At 35.2% G+C, this 19340-nt stretch overlaps 1 protein-coding gene across 7 annotated transcripts in view; it reads left to right on the plus strand.

Moving 5' to 3' along the window:
- The window catches only part of NBEA (neurobeachin), a gene marked incomplete at its 5' end in the record, with an annotated part of 512607 nt that overhangs the window by 456943 nt on the left and 36324 nt on the right, over nucleotides 1-19340 (plus strand). For all 7 annotated transcript variants that reach the window (XM_082765401.1, XM_082765407.1, XM_082765402.1 and 4 more), the window contains one exon: nucleotides 7782-7949. In XM_082765401.1, coding sequence (XP_082621527.1) covers nucleotides 7782-7949 — 168 coding nt within the window. The remainder of the gene's footprint in view (nucleotides 1-7781; nucleotides 7950-19340) is intronic.

A 19340-nucleotide genomic window follows, 5' to 3' on the forward strand; every position in this document is an offset into this window, starting at 1 on the left:
ACACAGATACATACTGTCTTGAAGTGAACAGCTTGATGAAGTTTACAAATGACAATAAAGTTGGAAATTGCTTAGAGAACATGAGAAAGAGGCATGGATTTATTTGAATTAGATGCAGAAAATACATGGGAAATCACCTTGGGAGGAAAGAATTAAAGATATTCAATAAAAAGCAGAAGTCTGGAAACAAAAATAGTACCAAAAGAGAGCAGCAGCAAGGGAAGGGTGTTAATGAACAGCAATTAGGTTAGATATCACTGTAATTCTATACAACACCAGGTAGGATCCAATGTATTTGGATGCCATCTACAGAGAATTGTTGCATCACAGCAGATGTATACAGTTGTACCTGCCTATGGGCCTTCTGAGACTGCACCTGGAATACTGGATTCACTTCTGGGTGACTAGATGACAAAAGAAGTATTTGCATTTGGAAGCAGTTCAGAGGATAGAAACGATGTGAATAACTTCAGGATGTTAAAATAGCCTTATATATGCATAGTTCTTTGTAAAGCTTATTACAAAGTAGCAAGCAGATAAAGTAGGATAATCCCCTTCATGGAAAATGCAGAAAATATGTGTAGAAAGAAGACACACAATAACATTTTGAAAAACATGTAATAATTTTTCAGAAAAAAAAAACAAAAAAAAAAAAAAAAAAACACTTCCTCACATAGGGTTTTAATGCATAGGGCAAACAGACCATATCTTGGTCACTAAAACCAGACAGGTCAAAGTAGGGAACAAATATATAAAAAATGGAAATTTTGACATTCCCTACGTAACATCAGAGTCCTTGTTTTGAGCTGGTCAGCAGATGTATTATTCAGTTAGGTCATCCTCAGGCCAAGCTCTGGCTGTTACACAAGAATCTATCTCAAAAAAAAAAAAAGCTAGCCCGGGTGTGGTGCTGACGTGTAAAACACAGCAAGCTTGTGCAAGTCTGGAATTTCTACAGCAGCTTTGCAAAGTGAGTAGAGTAGAGGTTTACAGGAAAGCCACAGAAAATTGAAGAATATTTTAAGTAAGTGTTACCCTGATCCCTTGTCCAATGAAGTCAGTAGTAGTCGTTTCATTTCACTGGAAAGGATCCTATGTAGTACTGTGTCACATAGAGTGGGAACTCCTTTCTCCTTAGCTGACAATATTTTAATCTGTTCATACATATTTTTGCTTGCTGACAGTGTATATAAAGTGTAATTTTATGTGGGAATAAATACAAATCTTTTTATAAGGCCTACTTGCTCATTTTCTTTTAGTAACAGTGATAATTTCAGCATTTCATCTTAAGGCATACCAAAGCAAGCAGAGAACAGCCTAGCAAACACCACAGAGACAGTGACGTGAAAGGACATACATTAACAAATTGATTAACAAGCTTTACTAAAATTCTGTTCAGATTAATATATGGAAGGTAGATTTGGGGTGTTTTATTCAATTTTTCAGTCAGGTGTTATACATTTCTAACTAAACACAGAAATTGAAGTGGAAATTGATTTCCATCAAAGGAGATGACTTTAAGCTTTGGAAAATTAGACTTGTTATAAACACTGGAAAAGACAGTCAGTCCCATTATGTTTAAGACCTAATGCAGCAGATCCTAAAGCACTCAGTGTATACATCAGAGATTGTTGTAGCAGTTTTATTTATCCATACAACGCTAGACTGATTACTACAGACTTACTCATGAAACATTAATAAAGCACTATGTTCAATGCTAACATGATTATGGTCTGACCTCAGTGATGGCACAAAGGACAGAGGCAGAAAGTGTCCCTGATAACATTACCCTAATGCTGGGCTCATCAATCATAATCTCCCAGTTTACCAGGAAAAAAAAAAAAAAAAAAAAAAAAAAAAAGGAAAAAAAAAAAAGCACACATAAAACCTTCCACAGATGTGCATCTGTAGTCCTGCTCAGCTTCTCAGTCCCCACAGACTTGGAGCAGTCCTGAGAGCCAGAAATAGAGCATATTCAGTCAGTAAGTCAAGCATGTTAAATCAAGGCGGGGAACACCACTGTGAAACACTGAAGCAGAGCTTTTATAATAACCGTTCTTTAGTTTGGAAACAAAAGATGCAATATTGTGTAATTCAAAGTTAATTATAATGATATTTTCATTATGGCTTAGGCACATATTAAATTACAAATTACAGTGTTGAGTAAAATGCATTCACATAAATTATTTTTTTGAAAGCCTAAATGGTGTCCTGTTTTTGTTATACATATTTTGTTCCTATTACATAACTGTTACTATGATTGAATTTTCTTTCTGTCTTTGAAATGATTTATTTACACTCTTCTGCTGCCAATTACATTTTTGTACAGTTCCCTGGCTATTCAGAAGCATGCATAGTATTTCATAATTAAAAAGCTTCTTGAATAGTCATTAGATACCTCTATTATGAAATCTCTGTTCTGTGAGGATCTGGAAGATTTATCTTTTCTGCTCACCATTCAGCAGCAGCTGACATTCCTTTCTTAGCAGATAAGCAGTAGATAAGATTTTGTATTATTTCATCACTAGTAGCTTGTTTGATTTTTTTTGTGTGTATAGCCAAGGTTTGTCCTTAATACAATTAAACTCATTCAGCTCACAGGGGTTTCAACCAAACTGGGAAATCATTGGGATTTTTTTTTTTTTTTGAAACTTTCTATATCACTGAAGAATTTATTTAAATGTCAAAGCTGCACATGTAAAGGATCAGTTTCTGTGCAAACATCCCTTAATAACCCAAATATATACAATGCTCTTCCGTCTCACTTTTATTAAAAGAGTACTTTGCTTAAACAAAAAGAACTAATTCCAGATATCAGTATTTCCTTTTTACTCTTATGATCAGTTGAGAAAGGGTTTACTCTTATAATCAGTACAAGAAATGCTACATGAGTAAAGAAATACTAGGCTGAGAGAACCTGTACATTCAATGCTTTTCTCAGGACAAAAAAATACCTGGCTAAATACAAAACGCCCATGTGATAGAAAGGTGTTGGAATAGTATATTCTATAAATATAAATTTATATATAATAAATGTAGAACTCCAGATACTTTACACAACACATGGTTTGCATAAAAATAAAAAACAGTGCCTCCTACTGGAATCTCTATAAAACGTCACTATAACTCCAAATTAGGATGATAGAAGGGGAAACTGTGCTACCTTCTTACTGCACAAAGCTCCGAATTTAAGGGAGAGTAATTTAGTGTAAGTACAATTGCCTAGGTTTTTTAAGCCAGACATCTAGTGGAAAGTGTAGATGTTCAGATGTTCCTGGTTTAATGTTACTGAGGAGTGATTTATGAAATTTGCCCAGAATTGAAATTGAAAATAGTTATAGAACCTGATCTCACTAAGCAGTAACTTGGCTAATATTTGTTGTTTTTTTTTTTAGCTTATACATAAGCATCAACTCACTAATTTATATTTATATTTTACAACAGTTACAGGTCAGATTTTCAGCTTGTGGAACATGTGTGCATACACTTGCATGCAAACACATAAGAAACACAGTACCTTTATTTCAAAATATTTATCTCTCTACATTTTTCTATTGTTAATTATAACAGAAAACAAAAAACTGGATATCAGCTTATTTCTATGAGATTCAGTGAGAATCTTTTTAAAGGACATAAATAATACTATATCATTATTAATATATATGTGATATCATTAATATACATATATATCATAGAAAATACTATTCTGTACTATATAGAATCACATTGAATCACAGAATCATATAATATCCTGAGTTGGAAGGGCTATATGAGGACCATCAAGCACAACTCCTGGCTCCACACAGGACTAACTAAAATCATCACAGCGTAGCTGAGATTGGAAGGCTCCTCTGAAGGCCCCTGGTGCCACCCCTGCCCAAGCAGGGACACCCAGAGCAGGCTGCCCAGGACACGTCCAGGCAGCTTATGAATATCCCCAAGGAGGAGACCCCACAGCCTCTCTGGGCAGCCTGAGCCAGGGCTCCGTCACCCGCCCAGCACAGCAGTGCTGCCTGGTGCTCAGAGGGAGCCTCCTGGGTGCCCGGCTGTGCCCATGGCCTCCTGTCCTGGCACTGGGCACCACTGAGCAGAGCCTGGCTCCGGCCTTTCTGCACCTTCCCTTCAGGGGTTGGACTCATTCCAGTGTGTTTAGGTCTCTTTTGCATGTGGGAGCCCAGAGCTAGACAAAGCACTACAGGTGCAGCCTTACCAACACAGAGCAGAGGGGAAGGATCCATCTTGACTTACTGGTTATACTTTTCCTAATGTAGCCAAGAATATCATTAGCCTTCTCGGCAGCAAGGGCACAGTGATGACTCATATTCACCAGGACATATATAATTATATAAGTAATATTTTTTTTTTGATTGTTTGTTTAGTCATATTTCAGATTGAAAATATGCTCACAAAATTAATATCCCCAGTATATGTTAAAGCCACAATCTTCTTGAATACCATCTTCTGTAGGGCCATCAACAGCTTATCTTAAAGATTTTTTTTTCTGCATGTTGTTGCTATTGTACCTACAAATTATATTTACACAAAAATTCTCTCACCCTATTCCCCACTGAGCACTGAATATTCATGAGAAACCAAACCATATACTGTTGACAGTGACACACTCATAAATTTTCAGGAGGGACCTATGTGGAGGGGCAGCAGCCCGTCTCTGCCAAAATCCCCATTACAGTAGTCCTCCACCACGGGGACTGGCAAGTATTCCCCTTGCCAGACCAAACATCCTCACAGCCTCCCCTTTGGGCTTCACCCCTTACAAATTTCCCCAAATCCTGTGTTGCATTTCAGCATACAAACCCTTAAAGCATTAGACCTCTAAACATAGTACAATAAATCTGCTTAAATCAGAAGACAGGACACGCTGCAATGGAAAAGTACCTCATTTATGTAGTAAGTTATTAAAGAGTAGTTCATCCATGTGAAATAGAAGTTCTTCAGACCTGCCAGGGTCACTGAGACCTTCTTGGCAATGACAAGCTGCTAAGTAGGGGCTGGTCATGCAATCTGAAACTGCCTCAGGGAAACATAACTTAGGCATTCCATTCTCCTACCTACTATGTGGGAGAGGATGTTAGAAAATATAATGGGTGAAATATGCTGATTTGACCCAAGCATTTTTTTTTTTCAAATTTACTGTCCAACCTTTAAATAGTCTACTTTTATCTGAAAGTTTTGCCAGTTTCCTAAAATGTTCTGCATACTCTAGAAATAAAGATGTTATTTTTGACCAAAGCAAACACCTAACATTTCCTTTCCATGAAGTTCTTTTTAATAAATAAATAATAGATATTGCTGGAAACGAACATTATAAATATGCAAAGTTTGGAGGAGAAAGAGAACAGTTGAGCTGCTTATTGTAAGTTGGTCAGAAATGGATGCTGGAATGGATGGATACAGCAGGCTTTAAATTTTGTTTTAAATTTTCTTACGTACAAAGTAACATTAAAAATTGAGCATTTAAAAGTTAGGAAATGCTTTATTTATGATTGCCATTGCATATGTAATTTTATATGTTGCATGCTATCATCCTGCATACTAAATGAGGTAAAAGTCCTATGAAAAATATTATATGAGATCGTGCAGTAACTAACTATATCATGTTGCATGCATGCAATAAAATATAATCATGGATCTGACATTTCTAATTATTTATGGGGTGACACACTTTGAAACTAAATACTATTAGTCTAATAATATTTAGTGTTAAATAGCATTAACACTACTTAAATAATATGAGTCACAATTTGCATGTGATAGCCTCTGATTTCGAAAAGGGAACAACACATTTTATACATTTCTCTGCAACATTTGTTTGTAGCTTCTTATACAATCCTGAACGTCAGCCCTTGAAAACTGAGTTCCATGTCAGCTATTAAGCCCCAGCCTTCCCATCGATTTTCCTCAGAAATAACATTCACTGATTTTGACAGAAAAGAGTCCAGATTTCCACCACACCATAAAGAGTTCTTCTTCCACGTGGAACATTAGGGGAAATGTCTGAGGAATGATTGCATGGTGATCTGAGGAGGCAGACATGGCTGGTTTTCTCTGCTGGCCGCTGTTCCTGCCTGTGGAGTGGTGGGCAGGGGGCTGCTGCTGGTGGGCAGTGTGTGACATGGTACTCTAGTGTCTGGTGATTATTACTTATTAAAGTTGCTTCCTTTTAATGTAAATTAGTACAATGAAAATACATTTTTACAAAGCTTATCTCTCTATGAAATTTAAACTTTCCTGGGGCAGACATGAAAATTTGTCCTAGCTGGAAAGTGTTTCCACTGAGTAATGGCACTGTGCTAGGAACAACTCAAGACAAAGCAAAAAACAACAACAACTAAAAAAAAAAAAAAAACAAAACAAACAAAAAAAAAAAACACCAAAAGTCACAATCTGAGAATTAGAAGTATCAGATAATGTAACATAGAGGGTTGCTGCCAGCTCTACCTGTCATGTATTGATTAACAGTAAGCTTGATATGTATGTTTACGTAACACATTGTATTAAAGCTAGTATTTATTTATTTGTTTATTTTTAAATCAGAGATAGACCCTCTTCAGTGGTGCCCAGTGCCAGGACAGGAGGCAATGGGGAAAGCCGGGCACCCAGGAGGCTCCCTCTGAGCACCAGGCAGCACTGCTGTGCTGGGTCCTCTAGTGGCCTCCACCAGGGGCCTCCAGAGGAGCCTGCCAACCTCTACCAGTCTGTGATTCTGTACTTCATTTTCTTCTAACTGTATAATTAAAGTTAGTTTCCAGAGCTAGGAACCGAACCTCACCTGCTCTGATCAAAGGGAACAATAGAGTACAAAGGCAGGACTGTGATGTATTTTGGACAAAAACACATATAAAAAACTTTTTTAATGGAGAAAAAATCTTTTTACTACCAGTTATTTACTACCAGTTGTTACCTTCTCTGAAGGTAGTGTTGGGAATGAAGGAATGAGTGTACCAGCAGGGCATATTAAATAAATTCTCAGTCAGCTAGTCTGGTAGAGGTGTAAGGAGAAACTGCATAATGCATTCAGACTTGAAAGTTCCAGTTCAGGCAGTGGTATCTGTAAACGATTCCAATAATGTCTGATAAAGGTATATTGATTGGATCAGACTCAACAGTAAGGCTGTCATCAGTTTCCTCTGTCTAATATTAGTCTCTTTCCATATGCTGAGCAACAGAGTGGCAATCCTTGAAGCCATTTTTAAACTAGTTAGTCGTGGCCTGTCTTTTCCCCAGTGAGACAACTTCATATCAGAAATGAGTGTGAAAAATTCTCCTCTCCTTTGAGAAATTAGTCATAATTCACACACAGAGTTCAGAATCTCATTTTGCCGATACAGCTTTTTAATCCCAAAATTTCCATTTTAGATATAAAGATAATTAGAACTAGTTGGAAAATGAGAAGATTGGAAGATTGCGTTTATGAAATTGTTTTCCCACTTTCATCAGTTTCTCTTGACAAATTAGCTAACTTATTTGACAAGCCCAAAAATTAATAATTAAAACCCTTGCAGCTAGGAGAAAGCCAGTAGCTGGGAAGAAAATTAGCTTGATATAAAGCTGAATGAAAGAAGAATATCTTTTTAGCTTTTCTCTCATGATATAATTCTGGTTTTTAATATTTGAAGGATTTCAAATATACCGAATAAGCCTGAACAGGAAATGTAATGATACCTATTATGTTTCTTCAGTTAACAAGAGATGGTAAGGCATAACTTAAGCATGAAATTGCAGGATGGAATTTACCTCCTAACTCTAAATTTCACTTACAGGCTCTGGAAAGTGAGTTTGTGTCATGTCAACTTCATCAGTGGATTGACCTTATATTTGGCTACAAGCAACGAGGACCAGAAGCAGTGCGTGCACTCAATGTTTTCCACTACCTAACATATGAAGGCTCTGTGAACCTGGACAGTATCACTGATCCTGTCCTCAGGGAGGTAGGTTCTTATGCCATTTCATTCTAAAAACTGCTGTCATCTAACAAGAAATGGTACTTTTTCCGTCTTTCACTGCTGCAGAAAATTGTGGTGTGTGATTCAGAACTTGGGGCCTAGGTGACTTCTGAAGCAAGTATTAATAAACTAGCAATAAAACAGATGTCCCAAAGTATTTTGTTTGCTTGGAATTACTAATATATTTTATGGTCAGTTATGATATGGAAAATTATAATGTAATATATTTTCTGTAATTTATATTCTGCTACATTTTATAATTTATTTTTATTAAGCTCACTTAATAGAGCCAAGAAACTAAACAGAAAAACTACATCACAGTCATAGGAAAAAATCTCACCTTTTCAGTCAGATAATATAGGAGAGAGTTTATATGTGAATAAGAAAATGTTTGCTAGATGGGCGATGGAAATGATTCAGATTACTCTTCTGTTAATCATGTAAAGCATAATCAAAATGTTGGCAAAATAGAAAGTGTTTGCTATTTGTTGTACATACAAACATTTATGTTTGTTTATATGTGTGTAATATATGCACGTGCGTAAATAGAGTGTGCATTTCAAATTTATCAGTAAATCTTAAGAAAATTTTTCTAGTTACCTTGATATAGGTTCCCCTCCAGTGACTGTATTTTTTTTTAGTAAGACTATTAATTTGAATGATTATTTCCCAAATATCATCCATTCGTTGGATAAAACAATTGAAATGAGGTGGAAAGTGTGAAGAAGCAACAGCTGCTAGATGAGTACTGCTGTGATGAAGCTGTACACACAATCTTCCATTCCCCCAGATAGCTACCATCTGCTGTATGTAAAACAGTAATAATTTATACATTGCCAGGCAAAGCATTATTGTTTGCTTGTTTGTTTGTTTGTTTTTACATCTTGGAGACAGAAATCTATGGATTTCAGAAAGAAATACATTCTAGGAAGCATTTACATTCGACTTCATATTGGGTTTTGTCATGTCTCTTTCTTTCTACCTGTGATGCTTTTAGAAGAGTAGAACTAAAAAACTCATTCAGACCCCTAGGCTGCTATAGCTGTATTTTCATCCCATGCACTGCAAAGTTTATATTTTATAAACAGTATTTGCTCAGTTTTACAAATGCATTAATCCTGCTGCCTCAAATATTTAGTGTTAACATCTACAATTTTTTTTTCTGCATTTAAATCTGAGCATGAGAAGAGTCAAAAAGGTCCAAAACTATAGATACAAAGGAGCAATGTTTTTTTTTTTTTAAGTATAAAACAGGTGTCAAGCAGCATGAATACAAGGGATTTGCATGGCTTAAGGTTTTGATTTGCATGGGCAGACTCCTATGTCTTGACTTTAAAGGTCTGCTCCCACAGGGCAGCTTGTAGGATTGAGGTCTATCTGTCTGCCTGTGCACCTTATTTAACATCTTATGACATGATGAAACTCTTCAGCTCTCCTGTGGCTCTACTTACATGCATAACTTGTCATCAGAAATTTCAAGAAATTCATGGAGGATGTGTTTTTGTGCACTCACTTGTACATCTAACCCATGCCCTGTCAGTCACTAGCATATAAACCTCTTCTTAGGCTTTATTTATGCCAAGTAAACTTCTGAAAGCACAACTTTATCTTTGACACAAGTAAGATTAGTAAATAAAATGCATTGCTAGGAATGAGAAGATAAAATATCTAGAAAAAAAAAATTGAATTCTCTGAATTTTAGTTTTATGCATATATATGAAGTTTTATGCACATATGTAAAAATAGTATATTTTCTCTATTTTCTCTTACAACAGAGCTCTGACAGTGGGGGTTTGTGGTTTGGTGGAAACAGGTTAAGTGTTTTTATTTGTTTTTAATTAGAAGTTATAACACACATGTAAATACAGACAGATTTAGAGCCTTTTTCTGTTTCTTTGGGCTCTGTTTATGAAAGTAAAAAAAAAAATCTCCATCCAGTAATAAAGCATTTGACTTCTAGATGATCTAGTAGATCAAGTGTATATCGTCTGGTATATTTTTTCATTGACACGTTTTTTCTTATTCTTGCTTCTAGTAGATATTCCAGAAAATAAATTAAAAGCAAAAAGGATCTTTTAAAGCTTATGAAGACCACTTAGAAACACAGAAATGTAAAGATAGAGACACTAGATTCTATACAACTAATGAAAAAAATTGTTTAATGTTTTATGGTGGTAGGTGGTGCTGTCTGGTGTCTTGGAAGCATTAACTTAAAAATTGAGTTTTGCAGTTATCCAGGAAAAATCATATCTCAGCCTTCAAGTTCTCTTGATATTTATTTTCTAAATAAACTGGAACACTTCCTTGTTTTGTTACCCTGAAGATGGTGAATGTTCTCAATAAATTACACTGAAATAAGCAAATAAATACATGTTTATTGGTAGCTGCCTATGGCCACAGATATAGCAGTATCCTCTTCAATCTTGGGCCATAACTAATTTTATATGCAACTGAGTCCCAGCAGAACCTGTTCAGTGAAATGAGGCTCCAAATAAAACCTGAAATCCAGGTTTTTAGCTGATTGAAGGACATCATTTTAAAAGGTAGAACCTGGTGACCTATTCATGCTATACCTTGGCCTTTTTGCTTGACCCTTTTCTTGAGCACCTCACTGAGCCACTGAGGTGCTTAGTGGTTATTGCTCTTAGCTTTCTGTTAAGAATAATAAAGGTGTAATTTCAGTAGCCATCTGACTGGAGTGAAAATATATTTAATGATGATACAACTCATTCCTTCCATTACCCACATCTTTATCCCTCATGTGCAGGAGCCTTGAAAGAACTCTAATTTTTAACATTGCACAAATGCCCATCCTGTGCTGTTTTACCTTTTGACCTATATAGTATAAGAGAGTCTCTGGCTTGCTGTCTTTGTTTTCTATTTTGCAAATTCAGAATGGATGAAACAAGAACGGTGGGATTGCGTTTAATTTTAGATTACAGAAGTCTATGAAATCCCATACATCTGTCCCTGTAATAACTCTTTGGGAACTTAAGATATGCACTTGATGGGTAAAATAAACTGATTTCATTTAACACACTGATTTTGATTTTTCAAAAACCTTTGTCATTTTCTGGTAGCACAAAACAAAAACAACAACAAAAAAAGAAACAGTAAAATGGTAAAACAACAGCAAAATTAAAGCCTTAATTTAAATGCTCCACAGAACATATAAACCTGAATTTTGTTGTTTAGATCTTTAATGATTAGAAATTGGGAAATTCTCTGGGTCTGTCAGTTCTAGTAGCCTCTCTTAATCTACATAATGCAAAATTGTTTTCATATTGTAATAAAGAAGAGAAAAAATGTGTAGCAAAATAAGTATTCCTTAGGCCCAAAATTGATTTTTTTTATTATTATTATTATTTCTTTTTATTTTTTTTAATTGCAACTGTTTGTTTATTTATTTATTTATTTATTTATTAACGTAAAAGCAGTGAGGTGAAAGCTAAAACTTGAAGAACAGCTTAAGGATATTGATTCATTCTTAGTTGACAGGTGAAATCATGGTTGCAGCACTAACCACAGCAATTACAGCATTAAAATGTCAAGAAATTAGAGGTCAGAATAACAGATAATTTTCTTCCTTTTGTCAGATTAAAAATTGACATTCTTTGACAGCACAGGATCTCTGGCTGAGAAAATTATGACAGCTTAACTCATCTTGTACTTGTAAAGCAGTAATTGATAATGAACTTTACCATGACAGTCTACTCCTGTGGAGAAACATGACAGAACATCCCTGGTACAAAGCCTGTATCTCTTTTTAATATGTAAACAGTAGTTATATTGGACGTTAGATGTTATTTGGAATTGTCTTTAGTGTTAGTTTACATCATAATAAGTCCAAATACATCATAAGTCCATTGCACCGAACAGATTCTGCTGACTTCAGAGTGTTGATGCTGACTTCAGAATGTTAATGCATAAAGAATAATATCTGCAATTTATTGATTATTATTATTTAATAATAATATTGATTGCATTATTGATTTATTTCTTTAGGAAAATATAATTCCTCTTCTGTTTTTCTCCAGAATTTCTACAGATTTCAGGAGCCTCATTTTTTCCCAATTTCTGTTTATCTAAGTTGAAATGCCTAGAACAATGTTTATGCAATATTTTTGCATAAACCAAGCATCTGAATGCCTGGAAATCTGAACAATATAAAATCAAAAGTTGTCTTTTTTTTTTTTTTTTTCAAGTTAGGAACTTGTATCTGCATGACACAAAGTGCTGTGGCTGAAAACAAACAGTATAGTCATACTGGTCATTAGGAATTGCAACAGAAGAGCTAAAATTATTTTTAACACACCTTATAAAACAAACTTAAAGTAACGTATTGGGAATGTTCAGATAGGGTATATTGGATTAAGCCTATATAATACCAAAAGTATACAGAATCATAGAATCTTAAGTATTGCCTCATGCAAAAGTAGTATTTCAGGTTTTTTTGTTTGTTTTGTTTTCTTTTCTTTTGTTTGTTTATTTATTTATTTATTTTTAAGACATTCATCTTGTTTGGGATTAGAAATGTTCCAAAAATTCAAGTGAAACATTATATTACACAGCTATTGGTTTGCTCTATGCTTTAGGCTAACTTCTTGTCTTCCTTATGTTCAATGTGAGCTGCAAATACAGCTAAGCTGTACAGCATGGTAACTATCCTGCAAGCATGCTGCACCTTCAGCAGAAGTTTACATTCCCCTAGTCCAACAGGGATTGTAAGCATGTAGGAAAGGAAGGCAGTGAGAAGTGACTGGGCTCAGATATTTGTTCTGAACAGCCACCTGTCAAAATACCTGAGCGTGCTTGCAACTCACACAGCAAATTGAAAAATTATTAAAATTGCTAGAGTTTGACAGCCAGTTGCTGAGCCTGCAAACTAATCCTAGGAGGACAGTTTTGCTGCCAGCTAACAGAGCATATGGCCTATGCAATATTTATTTCTTTGGTGGTGACTTGATATTTAGCATATTTAAATAAATTGAAAAGTCATAATGATGTGTTAGTCTTGCGGTGCTTTTCAGTACCCTCATTTCTGGGTTTTATTTTTCGTATTATATTTTCTTCTGTTATCTCTTTCTTTGATCTGACAGGAATAACAAAGCATCCCTCTGGATCTGCTATAGTGAAATATGCCCACAGGAAGCAGAATAGATCACATCAGTTTTCACTTCTTTTTTTTTTTTTTTTTTCCTTCCTTTTTTCCTCTTCCTTGCTGAAACACTCTTTGCTACTACAGAGGGCTGACATGATAGGGCTGTCAAGACTCAGCAAGATAGATATATCTTTAACAAAGGGAGGGGGAATGTTAGCCTTTCCCTGGTGGCTGAACCTGGGAAATTTATGAGGAAAAAATTAACACGCCACTCTAATAGCACTATATAACACTTCCAAGGTAACACCAGGCCTTTTGACCAAGTGCTTATTTTTGCTTTCACTCAGACTTATTCTTATTTATTCTTATTTCATTTGTAACTTGTTAGATCTTTCTCTGCCTAGTACTGTTTCTTTGATGTGACAGGAATATCAAAACCACCCCTATGGATCTGCTTGATTGAATTGTACCCACAGCACCGGCCACTTACATGTTCAGTTGTGCTTAATTGCCTCCATACAAGGAATGGTCTTAGCTTCCTCTCTAGGAGCAGCACTGGTTAGACATGAATATGGATAGCTGTGAAATAAGTAGGAAACTGCAAGCAGTATCAATATCCACTTCTTTCTAAGTGAATTGAAGGAATCTGTACAGCAGAACCACTCATTCAAGTAAAAAACCCTTATCAAAGTGAAAATTATTTTCTTGTATGTGAGGAGCTCCATTCTTCACTGAGAAATGCATATTTGCATACCTGCACTCACAAATATTGCCTTTTCCAGGGACACAAAACATTTTTTTTTTCCTGAATTTATACCCAGTTTTGGGGTATAAAAAAGCACTTTCATTAGCTGATAATATTTTTGTTTGCCTGTGAGTCTGTTCTGTATGAGTGAAGAGACCGTCAACAGAAAACTAAATATGTTTTTACATTTCACTCTGGAGTGTCTGCTTATAGACATTTTTATGTCTTCCCAGTGAGTTTCAGCACTCAGTATCCTCTTTTGTAAATGCAAAAGGAGAAGTCTTTACTTGCTGTTACTTTGTTCTGCTCACTGTCTGTAGATCAAGAAATACTGGAATGTTTTGAGGGTAAGATATTTATTTCTATAGGTAAAATTCCTGTAGAAGGTTCTGAATGCAGCAAGAGACACCTTAAATCAGAATACTCAGTAAGTGTAAATTGCATTGGATCACTTACCACATAGTCACTGCTTGATGTGTAGGCTTTTATTTTGAAATTAATGTGTGCTTTGTTTACCTGTTTTTCATTCAAGGGAAAGGGCATTCAGCAGTTGTATGCTGCAGAATAGATGAAAGATTCTAATTATACATCCAGTTTTGCTACGGAAAAACTTTTGGGGTGCACCTATCCCAAGTAACACAACTGTTAGTAATAAGGAGTCAGAAATCAGAATGTGATCCATAGAATTCCAGATGAAAAGTGTCCTTCCACAACGGTTAAAAATAATTAACAGATCATGATAGCTGTAGTTTATTTTAGTGAATCTGTTCTATCTGAGTTCATTACTATTTCTGGACCGTGCTGTTATATATTTAGAGTAATTCAGAATCTTTTAATAGTCAAGAAATTGCACAGTCTCTAGAAGTAAAACAAATTATGGTGTACAGGTGTTTTCTGGTCCACAGTGGCTTGTAATAAGGTATGAGATTTGTCTACTGGTCACTGTACTGGTGATTAAAAAGCTCAGCATCCAGAGCTAAGCATCTCCACATAACATATATTAGTAGTCATATAACAAGCATTCAAACTGAAGAACTGCAGATAACTTATGTAGCTGACAAGACTTCATCCAACCAGTTTAATAAATAACAGATCATTAATTAATCAAAAAAAATATCAGGGTGACTTAATAGTTTGTAGCTATCAGAAGATGTCTCAATCTACTTTGAGTAGCTGACCAGTTCTCATATACATTATATATTTCTATACATTTTTGTCAGAACATTCTGTAGTCTTACCTAGACTGAGTTTAGTGTTTTGCCCATATAAAAACACATCATTAGCCATAACCACTCTATTTTATTGCAGAAATATGAAAAATGCAGCTCTTGTATATGAAAATTTCTTCTTTATTGTCTGGTTCTTTTGTTTTTCTCCATATGGATGACAGGTACCAAGTACTGATTTTTAAAATTAGCAACAATCATTTTAACATACACTTAAAGTAATATTTTATGTGAGAGAGGCAGAGAGCAAGAGAGATGGAACAAGAGAATTGCTGCTGATGATTGTAACAGAAATAGCTGGAAGGGGCTTCTTTTTGCCTATTAGCACAGATTTCAGTTATAGTACGGTGTCATTACCTCAGCATAAATTTACTATTATTCAAAGCATTTCACACACATCAGTTTATTGGAACAGATAATACTCAGTCTAAGTATCTAGTCATTCACTAAAAACATGCAAAGCTGAGCTTCCTAAATGTTTTAAACATATTGATAATGTGTCTCTTTAATGCCATTTTCAAGTCTGGGTACAGTATATCTCTATTATTGTTTTCAATTTATGTCAAGAACAAAGTGAAGTTTTGAAGAATGTGTGCTTGGAAATACTCCAAACAGAATTATTTCTTTATAAGCTAAACCCTGAAAATAACTGAGAACATTTATTTTAAATGTAACAGTAAAAGCTACTTCCAAAACTGAAATTCTAATACACACTGACGCTTCATGAATACAGTACATGACAACTTTCAGTTTGTACTTTTACCATCTTCTCCATCAGTCCCATTTCAGCTTTTAGTTTTGAAGGTTTACCTGTTCTCTGAGATAGTTCTTGTGTCCTGCAGTGGATAAACTGATGGCTGGCAGATGTTTGGAGATATCAAAACCACCACATTTTTGGTAAAGGGTATGTGCTTTTCAAATCTCAAAGCACCTTCCTAGGGTGGGAACTAGGCAGAAGATTTGTGAAAGGTGAAGCTGAAAACAGAGAGAGAAGCTAGCTTTTTTCAGTTCCATACCTACAGTAATAATTCATAAGGTAAAAAATATTATCTTCATTGAAGTTTTTTTCATAAATCTGAGATAAAATAAATAAAAACACTAATGTTGAATTACCACATTCTTAATCTGATGCATTTTAATTCATTAACAAGTAAATATTGTACGTATGAGTTTTGCTTTTTTTTTTTTGTATAGTTTTACATTTATGAAACATGAATAAAATATATATATGAGGTACTTTGCCTTACTTCCAACCATTACAAAAGTCTTCAGTGATCATGTTTTATAAAAATAACAAATGAGAAGGAAAAAACAAATACTAAAATGCATTCCTTAATGATTAAGTACCCTTTCCTGTTTTATTACTGCAAGTTTTCAGGAGGCCTGTTCTGTTGTTTGCTTCTCTGTTTTCCTGTTTTTATTTTGTGTTTTTATACAGGGGATGATTTTAATTGTTAATAAGTAGAAATAAATATGTTGTGTGTGTTCTGTGTAATGGTTTTCTGGAATGTGTGTAAATTGTTTTTTATTTTTTTGTATTTTTTTTTCTGGTGGTAGAGATTACTCATTAGTTTAGCTATTAATAGCATTTATTTTCCACTACAACCATATTCTCCAGACTTGATCCTATACCTTCATTTATTTACTTCTACATCAAAAGACTTTGATGTCTCAGTAGTTCAAAAGATTACCTACTTATGATTATCTGAATTCTTGTCAACTACTAGCCACATTGCCGTGGGATATGAACGGTCACTAATAGACCCCCTTGGTCTTGGTTGAACTTCTTCTTGAATATGGTGTGTTATTCTATATGCCAGCTTACCAGAAGGATTTGAAAGAGTTCAGAGAAGAGCATTCTAGTGATGAGAGGACAGAGAAGAGTGATTTATGATCAGGGTTTCCAGGGCTTGGCAGGAAATAATGGAGTGAAAGGAGAAATGTAGCAGAAAGGCAGGAACACGGAAGGTTGCTCGTGCTAGCTCAGATAGGGACATTACTTGGTCTGATATCAATTAACATGACCAAGTTAATGTTACATGACCAAGTTCATAAAGAAAAAGTTAAGCTTAATGGCAGAGAAGTTTTCTAAAGTCTGTAGGCTATAGTTCTGTACAAATCTCATAAGAGCAATTGTAGAAGCCTCATTGAGGCCTCCTTGAGTTATTTCAAACAAGAATGGGCAAGCAGTTGTCAAATCTTTGTTAGGAAGAATGTCATATAGAATAACTGAAACTTTTCCATCTGTGTATTTTGATTTGTTGTGTTCTGCTACTGAAGATTTTGATTTGTTGTGTTCTGCATGAGCATAACAAGAACCCAAGTCCTTTGTTAGTAATTCTGCATCAGTCTGCACCTCTTATGATTGCATTAACTTCCAGCTCAAGTCATTTCATCTTTTTGTGTTGTTTGTTTTAATTCAGTTTTCAATTTTTGACAAGTAATTGTTTATATAGGAATTCATTTTAATAATGGATACATTTTTCAAGTCACACAGTTTAGCTGTTTGATGCTCTTCATTGTTCTGGAATATTGGATATTTGGTCTCTGCTGACTTTCATAGACTAAAGTCATTCAGTGAACAAATGTGTTCAGTAGATGTGCTAAGTAGCTTCCATTTATAGATTACTACCCAGAGCCATAGCTTACTGCACTTTCTACAACCAAAGCTAGTTGCATGTAATTTAGACCAAGTCCCAAAAATTAATTCTTGGCCTAAATATTCACATTCCTTTTTTATTTTTTCTTCTCTCTTACATTTCCAATTTTGTCAGCATTTCACACACATAAAAAAAGCATGTAGTAGTTTTACAAAAATTGAACAAATGTGTGAGCCTTTCCTAAGGTGCAAAGAGGACCACAATAAGGAGGGAAATGTAACTGAAGTGGAAGAAGATTCAGCAAATAACCTGAGACATTTGTCATAAAGCAGATATAAATTCAGTTAATGGACAGAAAAATAAAGTAAGAGGTAGAGAAATTTAAGAATATTTGTTTTTTAAAAAATCACTCCCTCTCCAAATAAACTTGTTATGCAGAAACTTTATACACATTTATTGTTGATTTTAAAGATTTTAACTGTGATTTTTTAAAGCTCACAGTTCAGCTTTTAAAATAAAAAGTGTAGTTAAAACCAGCTGTAAGCATGCACTGTTAAAGCTCCTAGCCACCAAGAAAAAAAAGTAATGAGAAAAGAGTGGATGAAATTTCAAAGTTTTAATGAAACCTCCTGCTGATATTACTGTTGCATTTTTATGGATAGGATACCTATGCTTAAGGGCCTCTGTGCTCCTAAAATGACAATTAAAAACATATAGTGTGTCTTAAACAAAGCCAAAGGCAAGGACAGCTAATAAATAGTATTAAACCTGATGTGGTCCCCAACAAATTCTCCCTTCTAATGGCATACAGTAAAATTTTGCAAATACATAAGAGGCAGAGCACTGTTCAGATGACATCAGTCTCCCTGAAAACCACGGGAAGTGGCCCAATGCTACTTCCTTGGCTCCACTCCCAATTACTCCCTAAAGCACTTAAATAGTCTACGGTACTTGGGGTTTTATTCTTGTCCCAGCTAATTCTTTCTTTCATTTCAGCAGCTGCACAGGTGCCAGCAAATCCAGGCTCTTTCTGCTCCTCTGACCTTTCCTGGCTAGCTGAAGTCAAGAGCCACTTGAAAGTCAAAGGTCCTTCAGATATATTCACTCTCCCAGTTTCCTCAGAAATACCACTGCTTTTTTCACTTGATGCATTGGCCTGTTGAGAGCTGTGAGTGGAGGTCAGGTAGACCACTTCTACTTCCCAGACAGGGCTGCAGAATAAGGATTCTGATTAATATAATTGGTGATTTTTCAGTGATGCTTGAGTCTGATTTTTTTTAATTGATCCTATATAAAAAGAAAACAAAAAAAAAATCTTTATTTTCTTTCCCCTCAGAATAAAGCTGTGTGTGTGCTCTAGCATTTAACTGACCAAGACAAGGTGAGCAGCCTAGAACTAAAAGAAATACAAATGAAAGAAATGGAATTGCTTGAGATGATGGGCATTACACAACCCTGTCTTCTTATGGAGAGGAAGAGAAAGACGCTGAGAAAGACCAAGACAGTGGGAAAGTGTGAACAAAAGAGAGGAATGGGACAGTCAGGACATTTTGAGCTGTTGGCATGGGGAAGGAGGAAGGGAAAAGGCTAGGTAGGTGATATTGGGAGCCTTATAGAAGCAGAACTCATCATATGGTTGTTAATGCAGAGAAATGATGTTTGCAGCATTTATGAGATTTATGAGATTTTTTTAGTCCTGACATT

Source organism: Aythya marila (assembly GCF_965140915.1).
Source record: "Aythya marila genome assembly, chromosome: 1".
NCBI classification, from domain to species: Eukaryota; Metazoa; Chordata; class Aves; order Anseriformes; family Anatidae; genus Aythya; species Aythya marila.